The following is a 14,407-nucleotide window of genomic DNA, read 5'->3' as shown; positions in this document are numbered from 1 at the left end:
GATAAAATTTAATAAAGCTGAATGTCTAATCAGAATAATTTACTGTGTGTATAAACCTTGTCTTAATATCCAGAAAGTAATATAAGATTTTTTAAATAAAATATTATAAATATGCCTTTCATCATGCTGCCTAGATTGTGGGGCATGGAGGCAGGTGTGTGAATATCTTCAATAATGGTAAATCTCTTTTTCCACCCTTCAGGATAGACTTGATATTTAGAAAGTAAGAAAAGATGTTGTGTGAATAAGGAATTTCTCAGACTAAGAATTGTACATTTGGGGGCACCTGGGTGGCTCAGTTAGTTAAGCGGCTGCCTTCGGCTTGGGTCATGATCCCGGCGTCCTGGGATTGAGCCTGCGTCGGGCTCCTAGCTTGTTGGGGAGCCTGCTTCTCCCTCTCCCTCTGCCTGCCTGCTGCTCCCCCTGCTTGTGCTCTCTCTCTTACTCTCTCTCTGTGTCAAATAAATAAATAAAAATAACATAAAATAAATTAAAAAATAAAAAGAATTGTACATTTGGCCAAAAACAAAATGGAACTATAAAATAATGAACCTAGTTTGTTTTGTTTTGGTGTTTGGCTTTTTTATTATATTTTATTCACAACCTAGATCTAAAAATATGTCAGAAGAATGCTGTCAACATTTGAGCACTTCCAGCATTCTGGGAGTAACAAACCACCCTCCCAGAATGAATACTTTTAAAGTAGTTAAAGAACACTTAGTTTAAAGTTTAAATTCAATGTGTTTGTCCCCTTTCCTTTAATGTACAATTTTGTATTGTACAAACTTATATGGCAGTGTTTACTGTAAAAATCCAGATCTTTTTCACGTAATTTGGCTTTGAAAATATGACTAAAATCAGGCTATTTATTTTTCTTTCTCTATATGTATCTAGTAAGCTTTTATATAATGGAAAATCCATTTCTCTTTTTTCTTTCATTCTTTAAGCTGTAATAGTGATAATAATGATTTTTAAATTTTCCCCCTTCTGGGGAAATGAAATTTCATTGCTCGGGAAGAAATTAATTTTAAAAAGCCACTAGAACAGAACTGAAATCAGTTTTGTTCTTTGATTGAACTGCAGCACTGCTTTGTGGTACTAACGGCCGTCTGCCGATGATAAAAACAGGGTGATAACAGCTCAGCTCCACGTAGAGTGTCCTTTGCAGCTCTCACCACCGTATACACGCTTAACAGCATCGGTCATTTTATATCTATTTGACACTGATTAATTACTACGATCCATTCCAGTATTACAGCCACTGCCTTGGCATTTTTGTCAGGCCTAAACAATTGACGGGAGTTTGGCAGTGTGAATTACATATTTATTTCTGTGACCCTTCATGCTATTTAATTAACTTAAATAAGTGCTGTTTGCACCCTCATTTTGAAATTAAGATTATTACAGAAATAGTTACTTTGCTTGTATTTCAAGACATGAAAATTATACTAGCTTATAAGTTAATTACTGTTATGACTCTTTAATTATTCAGTGTTTAATATTGATGCTTAAAATTTTTTCTTTCATGAAAATTTAACAAAAGTATCCATTACTAGTTCATCTTGACTTGTGCTATATTTCTAAGCTGAGGACTACATAGAACTCTTAAATGTACCCTTTAAACTTGAAATGAAGAATTTGATGACCTGCTTCATAAGCTCTATAGAACATTTCCATTTTGACCTTTATCCTAAGGATTGAATAGAACATTTACAAACAAGCCAACTTTCATTTTTTTAACACCTCCAAGGCACTTAAACAGCAGCAACCATTAGAGGACATGCACTAAAAAGAAACATTGGCAACAATACCTCATATACCTCAACAAAATCACTAATTTGAACGCACAAAGGATTTTTTTTTTTAGGTGGTAAACATTTGAAATAATACCCATCACCACTGATAATCACTGAAATGCAATCAAAGCAGTCAGATTCTGGTGGTAGTTTAAATAACAAAAATACTTCTATTGTTCTCTTTTACTCATTTTTTTGTTTGTTTGGTTTCTAATAACACCCAGTGTTGATGAAGATGGCAGGAATGTAAAACTGGAATATACTTTATGCCTTTTTTGAAAGTATTCCACTTCTGATTATTCATCCTAAGGAATCAAATCAAAATTCACTTTTTAAAAAATATTTGCTCTTCTAAGAAGTGAAAGTATAGTGTTTTAAATTGCCTTTTTTTAATATATTTATTTCTTTATTTTGGGGGGAGTGCAGAGGGAGAGAATCCTTAAGCAGACTCCGTGCTGAGTGTGCAGCCCGACAGGGGGCTTGATCCCACTACTCATAAGATCACAATAGGAGCTGAAACCAAGAGTCAGACGCCCAACGGACTGAGCTACCCAGGCACCCCAAGTTACTTTTCGTTCTTTAGAGTATCTTGCTTTGTGGAATTTTGTTTTCATTTTTGTATAATCAAGTCTTTAACCTTTTCCATTTGGTTTCTGACTTTGGTTTCATACTGAAAACGATTGTATTACTATATTTACACATTTCTGTTGAATTCTTTCCTCAGTGACTTAAAATGCCCCACTTACATGTACTAAATCTCCATAACAGATCTTTTGGTTTCTCTACTATATTCCATTTATCTCTGAGTCAGTTTATTCCTAAGCTGCCACATTTGTTAAACAATTTTTTTCCATAACTTACATACAATAAAAATTCACATATCTTCATTGTATACTTTGATGAGTTTTGACAAATGTATGCACCATCCTAATCAAGATAAAAGATATTTGCATCACTCTAAAAAGTTTCCTCCTTGGGGATGCCTGAGTGGCTCCGTCAGTTAAGTGTCTGCCTTCGGCTCAGGTCATGCTCTCAGGGTCCTGGGATCAGGCCCCACATCGCATTGGGCTCCCTGCTCAGCGGGGAGCCTGCTTCTCCCTCGCCTTCTGCCCCTCCCCCACTTGTGTGCGCTCTCTCTGTCAAATAAATGAATGAAGATTTTAAAAAATAAATAAAAATTTTTAAAAAAATAAAATAAAATAAAAAGTTTCCTTTGATCCCCTATGTGATTAGTCATTCCCAGCTCCAATCCCCAGACCAAGACAACCACTGATCTGCTTTCTGCCACTACATATTAGTATTACTAGTACTAAACTATTGGTATTCTTTTAAAATGTTATACTTCTTTGCTTAACATATTTTGAGGCTCATCTGTATATCAGTAGTTTGTTCCTTTTTATTCTTAAATAGTATTCCTTTATATGACCATACCACAGTTTACTAATACCACATTCACCTGCTGCTAGACTTTGTGTTGTTTCCAGTTAGGGGCCGTTATGAATGGAGTTGCTACAAACATTCATGTAAAAACATGTCTTTGTGTGGACATACATTCTCATTTCTCTCGGGTAGATACCTAGGAGAGGAATTACTAGGTCTTATGGTAAGTGTATGTTTAACTTTATAGGAAACTAGCAAATTTTTTCAAAATCACTGCACTATTCAACGTTCCTACCACCATAGTGGGGTCAGCTGCTCCACATCCTTGTTAGCACTTATAAAAAAGGTCAGCCATTTTAATTTGTCATTCTTTTGTCTGTAAGCAGTCTTTTTAATTAGCATTTGCCTGATGACTAATGATGTTGAGCATATTTTCATGTGTTTACTGGTCATTTGTATATTTTGTGTGTGGGAGGTGTCTGTTAAAAATACTTTGCTGAATTCTTAATTGGGGTGTTTGTCAACTTACTGAATTAAAAGAGTCCTTATATACATGGGTACAAGTTCTTTGTCAGATATATGTGTTGCTAATATTTTTATCCCAAATCCCAGCATTTCTTTTCATTTTCTCAATATCTTTTGAAGTTTGTATTTTTGTTTCCTAATTAAGAAATCTTTGCTACCCTAACATCATAGAGTTTTTCATACATGTTTCTTCTAAAAATGTTATAGTTTTGCCTTGTACATTTAGGTCTATAATGTATTTCATGTTAATTTTAAGGATAATAGTTCATTTTTTCCCAAACGTACATTAGGCTGTTTCTTCATCATTTCTTGAAAAGTCTGTCCTTTTCCAATTTAATTACTTGGCTCCTTAGTCAAAAATTAATTGACCATATATGGATATGTCTTTTTCTGAGCTGTTTTGTTCCATTGATCTGTGTATCTGTTCTTATGCCAGTTAGACACTGTCTTCATAAGATGATGTAAGTCCTCAGACTTTGTTCTTTTTCAAAATTGTTTTCATTATTCTAGATCCTTTAAATTTCCATATAAGTTTTAAGATCAAATTGTTAATTTTTTACCCAAAAAAGCCTGCTAGGATTTTGATTAGAACTGTTTCGAATCTATAGATTACCTTGCAGAGATCTGACATCTTAACCGTATTGTTTGTGTCCTTCATCCACAAGCAGAATGTATGTCCCCGTTTACAGTTGACCCTTGAACAATGTGGTCAGCCTCCTATACGGTCGAAAATCTGCACGAAACTTCTGACTCCCCAAAGTCTTAACTGCTGATAGCTTCCTGTTGACCAAAAACCTTTCCGATGACATAAACAGTCTATTAATACTTATTTTGTGTATGTATCATATACTATATTCTTAAAGTAAGCTAGAAAAAATGTTAAGAAAATCTTAAGGAGGGGCGCCTGGGTGGCTCACTCAGTTAAGCGGCTGCCTTCAACTCAGGGGGCTCCTTGCTTAGCATGGGGGGCCTGCTTCTCCCTCTTACTTTGCCAATCCCCCTGCTTCTGCCCTCTCTCTCTCTGTCAAATAAATAAAATCTTAAAAAAAAAAAAATCATAAGAGAAAATGCGTTTACAGTACTTTACTATATTCATCAAAAAAAATACACAATTAAGTGGACCCATACAGTTCAAATCTGTGTCGTTCAGGGGTCGACTGTACTTTCATCATCTTTAGCACTATTTTGTAGTTTTATGTGACTAAACATTGTACATATATTGTTAAATTTATCTCATGTATTATATGCTTTTTTTTTGATGCTGTTGTAAATGCTCATGGGCTTTTATTTCAATTTCAAATTCTAATTCTACATTGCTAACATATAGAAATGCAATTTTCTATCCTAAGATTGCTAAACCATCTTACAGTTCTAGTAGCTCTTTTTGCATACTAGGATTTTCTCTGTATAAGACCATGTGGTCTGCAAATAAAGACTGTTTTGCTTCTTTTTTTTCCCCCCCCAAACTATATCCTTTTTTATTCCTTCCCCCACACCTTCATGCCCTGACTAGTACATCCAATACAATACTAATTAGAGGTGGTCAGAATGACCATCCTTAACCTCAGTTCCAATCTTAGGAAGAACACATTCAGTCTTTCACCATTAAGAATGTTATCTGGAGTGGGGTGCCTGTGTGGCTCAGTCGGTTAAGTGGCCCACTCTTGATTTTGATCTCAGGGTCCTGGAGTCCAGCTCATCACTCAGCGTGGAGTCTGCTGGAGATTCTCTCTGTCCCTCCCCCTGCGCTCATGCACTTTCTCTCTCTAAAATAAATAAATCTTAAAAAAAAAAAAAAAGAACGTCAGGCGCCTGGGTGGCTCAGTCCATTAAGTGTCTGCCTTTGGCTCAGGTCATGATCCCAGGATCCTGGGATCGAGCCCCACATCGGGCTCCCTGCTCAGTGGGAAGCCTGCTTCTCCCTCTCCCTCTACTGCTACCCCTGCTGTGCTCTCTCTCTCTCTGTCAAATAAATAGATAAAATCTTAAAAATAAATAAAATGTCATCTGGAGTTTCTCATAGATTCCTTTTATCAGCTTGAAGAAGAGTCCTTCTATTGCTAGCTTGCTGAAAGTTGTTATAAATTAATTTTGTCAGATTTTTTCCTGTATTTTATGAGACAGTAGTATTTTTCTCTTTAGTCAAAGGATTTTTGAATCTTTGTTTATGAGGGATATCTAGTAGTGTGTTAAGTCTTCCATATTCTTTCTGGTTTTCTATCTAGTTGTTATTGCAATTATTGACAGAGGAGAGGTGAAATTCCCAATGATAATTGTGGATTATATGTGTCTTCCTATGGTTCTGTCAGTTTGCATCATGTGTTTTGAAGCTCTGTAGTCATACAATCATACATAAAAGTCATTATGTCTCTTTATAAATTGAATGATCATTTTGAAATATGTTTATCTCTGGTTATGTATTTTTTCCTGAAGTCATCTTTGTCTGAAATTAATACTGCCATTTCAGACTCTCTATGATTAATATAGAATTACATTTTACTTTGACCCTTTCTTTATATTCAAAGTATATTAAACACATTACAGTTAATGTTATTATCTGTGATACTAGATTTAATTCTGTCATTTGCTATTTGTTTTTCTCTATCCCCTCTGTCATTTATTCCTTTTTCCTTCTTACCTTTTTTTTTTTGATTGAATATTCTTTTATTATTTCCTTTTATCTCCACCCTTAGCTAAATAACTACATGTGTTGGGTTTGTTTTTATAATTGTTGCACTAGAGTTCCAGCATGCCTCTTTAGCTTACCAGACTACCATCAAACATTAGTACACCATTTCATTTATAGTTTAAGACTCAGTAATTTTCTTCCATTTACCCCCTCCAATCCTTTGAGCTATTGTTGTAAAAATTTCACTTCCCCAAATGGTGCTATATATAGATTATCTCCCAATACATTGTTGTTATTTATGCTTTAAATATTCAGTTATGTTTTAAATTAATTTTAAAATTTTTCATTTTTTAGATCTACTTTGTTCAAAAATTAAACATAAAATTGCCCTAAAATTTAAATCGATTAATTTTTTCCAAAATGAGTGAAACATCTCACAACAATAAAAGAGAAGTACTAGGTATACATTATTACTTTTCTGCTAGACTGTATTCCTTGAATTCTTTTTTTTTTTTAATTTTTTAATTAACATAATAATGTATTATTTGTTTCAGGGTACAGGTCTGTGATTCACAGCGCTCACCATAGTACCTACCCTCCCCAGTGTCCATCCCCCAGCCACCCCATCCCTCCCACTCCCCTCCACTCCAGCAACCCTCAGTTTGTTTCTGTATTCCTTGAATTCTTAAACACATCTTTTACCTTTCTTCTATAGGTGAAGCCTTGAAAGGAAAGATCACAGTCCACAAGAATAAGAAAGATCCACGTTCTCTCATTGTGACCCTCACATTGAATAATTCAACTCAAACTTATGGTCTCCAGTGAAAAGACTACAAAAGCACAACTAACTTGCGGGTTTTAGTATGGGGGTGGGTTATGGGTAGGGGGTGGAAAGAGGGGGTTTTATGTGAGCATGTGGATGGATGATGGATCCTTTCCTAATGAGTCTCCTCAATACTAGAGACACATGGTAGGAATCTGATATAATTCAGCTAAGGAAAGGAACAACAGATCCTAGTGGACCACCTACATAATCACAGTCTTGGAAGTCTGGTCAGCAAGATTTTACTAAATGTAACCATTATATTGAGTTTAGCTATACTGAAAATCATTTAAATAGGCCTAAATTTGAAACAGAGATAGTCTTTTGTTGTTTTTAATGTTTCTTACTATAAATTTTAAACACTAGTAACTGATTAGTTATTTGGATAATGTTTTATTAAACTAGTAACTATACACAAGCTATTATACATTTTATTGCAGATTTCTACTCTGAGGAGTAGTTTTTAATTGTATTATTTGCTAGAATATCAGAATATAATTAAAGAACTGTTAGTATACCTACAGTTGTGTTATTTACAGTTATTGACTCAATTTGAAATGCAGAATAGAAAACATTCAATAAAATATGTACAACTATTAACATTATAAAATGGTATTTTAACATACTAAAGCCTTTTATAAAATCAGAAGCATTTAAAACAAGTCTTAACAAAGGAATCATCGTTAGGAAAACGGATTTAAGGACAGCTGGGTCATATACTTTTTTTCAGTTAAACAGCTGGTTCTTTTTCAAAATAAGACCGACACAAGGCAGCATAGCGTAGTGTTGAACAGCGTGAGCTCCGGAGTCACTGCCGAGGTGCAGGCTCCGGGGACAGCTCTTACTGCTATTGGGTCTCAGTCATGTTCCTTAACCTCTCTCTCCCTTGATGAATGTGCCAGTTCATGAGTTAATACATTTCAGCTACTTCAGTCAGTGCCTGGCACATAGAAGACAGTCAGTAAATGCTAGGTGGTCGTATCATGAGGCAGTCAAGGATCCCTTTCATGGAATATGTGCTATCTACATTAGATTCGTTGGGGAATCAAATACCACCCTTAAGTACATGAATGGGTGGGAAGATTTTAACAGAAATTAGTATTTAATGTAGCGAAAACTATTTTGAAAATTGTCTTTTGGTCTTAGAGAACTGGACTTCTAGCAATGGGAAAATTAACCCCTTCAAATGCTGTGTTTCAGGCCATCGTCTTTTAAGTCTTGTTCTATAAGCATGATTTCTGTTTTCACTGGGTTAAACCAGCCAACTTGTTTTTGATTTAGAACATTACTAGAAATATGTGGTGCTGATAATATAGCTCAAAGTACTTTAAATTTTGTCCAGAATGACTTCATGTACAAATTTGAGTGTGGTAGAGTGATAAAAATAAGGAACCCCCGTGAAAAGATTTAATGGGTTTTTAAAGTAACCAAAAACCGTCTAATTTTTTTTTGCCTTATTTTTCTTTCATGTAAGTGCATAACAAATATTTTTTACTATTTAAAAAAGTATTTCTCAAAAATGATTTTTTTAAAAAACTCTTGTTAGATTTGCCTAGGATTTTCACCCCGTGGCTCTTTTGATTTTCTCCTGGTTATAAATAGGCCAACCATAGTTGGTAGATCTCTGTTCTTTTCAGTTTGCCTTCCCAGGCCGAAACATTCTAATGTGTGTACCAAACATTTTAAGAGAACATGAGAATCCAAATATTAGCTCTTCGATTGGAATTTCAGCCGTTAAACTGCTACAAAAAATTAAAACTTCACAGCCCATGACAATGATAAATACACTGTCCTTTCATGCTGTGACAGATGCACATTTATGGATAGCAAACTACTCTGTCCCAAGGATTTTATTTCATTTCCATTAAGAAAATATTTTTCCTCCTGTTTTTCTTTGTGAAATTAACATTGTTATTTTGTAATGTGTAGGATGCATCCAACTAGTCATCTCTGTTTACTAGAACAGTATTTTCTGGAAGGATTGTTTCAACAAAACAACTCTTGAGGGTGTACAGCATTGCACAAAGTGGTCCAATAAGGAGCCCCAAGTGCTAGGAATACATTGTGAAATAAATGAGGGAGCTATCATTTCACTTTGAAATAATCCCTGTTTGAGAGGGAGGGCAAGTAATTCTGGTCCTACAGGGTTATTTGCTTCTTACCACTTAATCTAGATTAACCAATCTGGTCCACCTGTGTTTTCCATTATTCTACCTTTCTCTCTTTTTAAAGTGGAATATCTAAAACGTATTGTGTGAAGTTACTGACTTGAGAGCAGCCCATACTAATCTCACCAGTCAACTATCAAGTGGAGGGAGTGTGCTAACAGTACTGCTAAAAACTCTGAATAGGAAAGATTAAAACAGGATCATATATCACTTAGCTCCTGCCAGTCATGTCAGAAGTGATCATTTAAGCTGCTTGGCTGTAGCATAGATCCAAAACATCTAGAGATTCAGATTTTTCTGTGAAGAATATCTCAAAAACATATTAAATATACAATACTGTCACAGAATTTGAATCTATGATGAAAGGCAAAGTCAGTGAGATAGCTGAGGTCAAGCATTGCCTACTGTGGGTTGGCAAACTATAGCCTGGGGCCAAATCCACCCCATTGCTCATTTTGATAAGGCTTTATTGGAGCAGAGATAGCTAATAGTGTAAGTAGAATATTTCTTCACAAGATTCATTAATGGCCATGGCAGAGAATATACACCCAATAGAACACATTACAAAGACTATAGTTTTTACAGACTTGAAGCTAAGCAACTAGATGTACTTCATTTATGAGACTTAGAGGATTAACCAAGACTTACCCTAATGTAAAATATATATATATATATATATATATATAAGTACTTACATAATTGAGACTGGTGTCTGGAATTGTAACAGTGCCCTGTGCAAAGGAAATTAGCACAAAACTTTGAAGCTGATTATCAACTTCATTTAGAAAGTTTTAATAAGACCAGAGAGAGGTGCAGACAGAACTTTTCAAAGTTAGAGATGGTTGAACCCCACCCACGAGCTACAAACTAAACTACGAAGCACTTCTGTGAATCTCACTAACTTCTGGGTGTCTTAAAAGGGCTCTGGACCCAAAACTAACTGCCAACATTAGGAGAGACAGTTGGGGAAATTGCTTTATATCAGCATTTTTCAACATGCCTTGAGGCTCCCAATGCCTGCCTTGCTTGGTTCTCACCCTAGCATGTGGTGTTCCTGTTGTATTAATGCACGAGGCCCCATGGGAAGGTATGTAAAGTCCCTGCCCAGCTATCAGATGAGGCCATGTTGCCTTGGAGGCTCATGTATTTTTAATGATTTTGTGTTTGTTTCCTTGCTATAAAGTAAAGGTAAATTTTTCCAAGCAGAATGATGAATAAGCGAAGTACTTTTAAAGTGTCTTAGCAATTGATTTGTCCTTTTCAATAAAGTTTTGGGTGCAAAAAAAAAAAAAGCCTACCAAAGAAACAGTTTTCATATAGTGCCTTAACATCTTGGCTAATGTGGAACAGTTAGCATGCATTTAGCTCTAGAGTATACCTAAATATATACAAAAATAGTCTATCATTGAGTTCATTGTAATTTTTTAAAATTAAGATAACAATAGCTTAAATAGTAAAGGAAGATGAAGCCCCAGCCTCCCTTGTTCTGCATCCCAGTCTCATATCCCTGTGCAGTTCTGTACGTCTCCTCTTTTCTCTCTGAAATCCCTTGCCCTCCTGAGGACATTGCTTCCCCCGAAGGCCTCTTAAATAGTGACTGTCCTCTCCCACACCACTTATCTCCCTACACTTGGATGTGCAGTAAGTGACTTCCTGGCTTTTGGTTGTCAGTTATAGACCATTCTCTCCAAAATCCTTCCTGCCCCCTCCCATCTTTGTCTTTTGTCATCAAGACTATAACACAAACCATCTTACCTATCAACTCTCCACCTCCAGATTAATCTCCATTCCTTGAAAGTTTTAACTGCCACCACTGCCCCACACTGCTCCTGCTTCATCAGTGAGTTTAAGATTTCATGTGAATGATCCTTTTATATGCTGACCTTTTGTCTCGTTGACCTCATCCAGTGATCTTGCCTATAACCTTAACTCAGCCCCTTCTATGGTCATCCTGTAGAACTGGCCAAACAAGAACTCAAACTCCTGTATAAATCTCAACATTAAGTATCATTCTAACTACCTCTTTTCAGCACACTCTCTTTTGTAATCCAATTCCAGCAATCCTTCAACTCCACCAAGACCAAAATCCATTCATTCATACCACATGTCTTCCATCCTTCACCTCTTCATTTTTACACCTCTCTCTTGGATCGGCTTAAAATCCATAGTCCATCATTATAAACACCCCCTTTCATATAGCTGCAACTTCTTCGCCTCTCCTTCACTTTTCTGTACTCTTGACTAAACCACAGTTCTGCTTCTAACCCAAACACATGACTGCACATATGCAGCTCAGTGAGGCTGGAGGAAAACACTCAACCATACTGATGGTCTAGTCTTAAATTTATGACTCCTAATCTCAGGTGTCCAATAGTCATTTTCCTGGTCTGTTTATCTCACAGACTCCTCAGTGACTATTTTATACCTTCTCTCCTCCAACCTCCAGAACATCCTCCTCATTCTTTCAGCTGAAGTCCTTGTTTCCTGTTTTACTGAGAAAATAGGACAAATCTGAGAACTTCCACAGGTTTCCATACCACATGCCCCAGCCGATCTTTATGCCTGTACATTGCCTCACCACTAAGTGAACTTCCATTGCTTCTAGCTAAGCCAGCTTCTCTCCCTGTGTCCCACATCTCCTTCTCTGAGTAGTTCAAAGTTAATTGCTTCAGCATGTTTCCCCTGTATCATCAGATTTTCCCTCCACCTCTCTCCAGTTAACATACAAATAGGCTATTATTTCACCTATGATATTTTTTTTTTTTTAAGTAGACTCCATGCTGGACATGGAGCCCAACACAGGGCTTGAACTCATGACCCTGAGATCAAGACCTGAGCTGAATTCAAGAGTGGGACGCTTAACCAACTGAGCCACCCAGGTGCTCCTATGATGAAAAAAAATTTAACTCCACTTTTCCCTCTGCTATTGCCACATTTCTAGTTTTCCTTTTACATTGAGACCACTCAAAGAGTTTCCCATGTTCATGGTCTGTGCTGCTTCTCTTCCCATTTTTTGAACAACTGTATTAAGATATAATTTATATAAAATAAAATGCACATGTTAAGTGTACAGTATGACTTGGCAAATGTATGCATATACTCAACACCCCTGTTACTATTTAGAACACTTCTTTCACACCAAAAAGTTATTCTTGTGCTACTATGCAGTCAACATGTATCCCCACTCCCTTTTCCAGGCAAACACTATCCTGATTTCCATCAAGATAAATTTGTTTTGCCTGTTTTAGAACTTCATGTAAGTGGTGTCATATAGTATGTACTCTTTCATTTCCACCTTCTTTTAGCACAGTGTTTTTTTGAGATTCATCATGGTTATGTGTGTCAACAGTCCGTTCCTGTTTATTATTGAATAGTATTCCATTGTATAAATGAAATTCTACTCATCTGTTTATCCATTCACCTATTGGTGAACATTTGGATTGTTTCCAGGCTGAAGCCATTATGAGCATTGACGTAGAAATTTTTTTAAGCCCATGCTCACCAGGATTACTGCCTCCGTCACTTCATTGAAACTACTCAACACGGTCACCAGTGAAGTGTGCATGTAACCAATTCCAGTAACCAATTCTCAGCCCTCTTTTTATTTGAGGTACCAGTAGTATTGGATGCTGATGATCATGCTCCTGGAAGCATTCATCTTGGCTTTCCCCACTCTCTTCCTTCCTCCTTGACCACTCTTCAGTTGCCTTTGTTGGCTTTTCCTCACTTTTCAACCTTTACATGTTGGTACCTTAGTCCTGAGATCTCTTTTCTGCCCATCTTCCCTCCCTTGGTGATTTCATCCAGTCTTACTGTTTTAAATACCTAGATGTTGATGATTCCTCAGTGTGTATCTCCAGCCATCTATCTCCCACTGCAGACTATATCCAGCCGCCTACATGACATGTCTACTTAGCTGTCTCCTGGGCATCTGAAACTTAACATGTTTCAAAACTATTTCTGATCTTTCCCAAACCCTGCTCCTGCTATCTTTCTCTACGTCACTTAATGGAATTTCTTCTTTTATTAGCTCAGGCCAGAAACCTTAAGGTCATCCTTGACCTTTATCCTCAACTCCACATCCAAGCTGGCCAACAAATTTTACTGGATCTACCTTTAAAATATATCCAGAACCAAAATAGTTCTAACTACTTCCATCACTGCTATCCTGGTCCAAACCAGCATCATCTTTCACCTCAATCGTTAGTTCTCAAAATGTAGCCAGCAGACCCCTGGTGACTCCAAAATAAAACTTGCAGAAAGTCCAGGAGATCAAAACTATTCTTGCAGTAATACTGATACATTGTTTGCCTTTTTCACTGTATTGGCATTTATACTGATGATGCAAAAGCAATTGTAGGTAAAAGTGCTGGCCCTTTAGCACACAAATCAAGGCACCAAACTATTACTAAAGTAATCATTTTATTCTTCACTACCACATACTCTCTTTAAAATGTCCTTGGTGACATGGTAAATATTAATTTTATTAGATCTTTACCCTTGAATACATGTCTTTTAATATTCTGTATGATACTAATAAAACACTTTTGCTGCATGCTGAAATACAATATTTGTCTCCAGGGAAAGCACTTGTGCAATTGATTTGTGACCTAAACTAGCCACTTTTTTCATAAAATATTATTTTTACTTGAAAGAATGACTGAGAAACTATGGCAGGCATTGCCTGCAAAAGAAAAAAAAACTGACCTTAGCACTTCAAATAAAACAACTGGTAGAATTTGTTGCTAGTGATAAAATACTAGTTTTCAAGCTAAAATTGGAATTTTTGAAAACCTGTATCTATGAGCTTGAGGGCTTCCCAATCCTTAAAGACTTAAAGATTAGTGGTGTAGGGGAAGAAAAACAACTTTTTGCTCTACTCTTAAGTTCTCAACTATGACCTCTATAACAAAAGACAGAATAACAAGAGAAAAGCATACAAATTTATTTAACACCGATATGTATCATTGCACTTCGCTTTATCGTGCTTTGCAGATTTTTTGCAAATGGAAGGTTTGTGAAGGCAACCACTATTAGTGCCATTTTTTCTAACAGCATTTGCTCACTTCTTGTCTCTGTAATTTCG

The 14,407-nt window shown here is 36.2% G+C and overlaps 1 protein-coding gene across 1 annotated transcript in view; it reads left to right on the top strand.

Moving 5' to 3' along the window:
• Positions 1–7,674, top strand: part of PRMT3 (protein arginine methyltransferase 3) — a 131,707-nt gene extending 124,033 nt beyond the window's left edge. The window contains exon 16 of the mRNA XM_078058303.1: positions 7,046–7,674. Coding sequence (XP_077914429.1) covers positions 7,046–7,155 — 110 coding nt within the window. The 3' untranslated portion in view covers positions 7,156–7,674. The remainder of the gene's footprint in view (positions 1–7,045) is intronic.
• The last annotated feature ends 6,733 nt before the right edge of the window (positions 7,675–14,407 follow it).

Source organism: Halichoerus grypus, chromosome 11 (assembly GCF_964656455.1).
Source record: "Halichoerus grypus chromosome 11, mHalGry1.hap1.1, whole genome shotgun sequence".
NCBI lineage: Eukaryota > Metazoa > Chordata > Mammalia > Carnivora > Phocidae > Halichoerus > Halichoerus grypus.
This window is presented reverse-complemented; position numbering and strand designations above follow the sequence as displayed.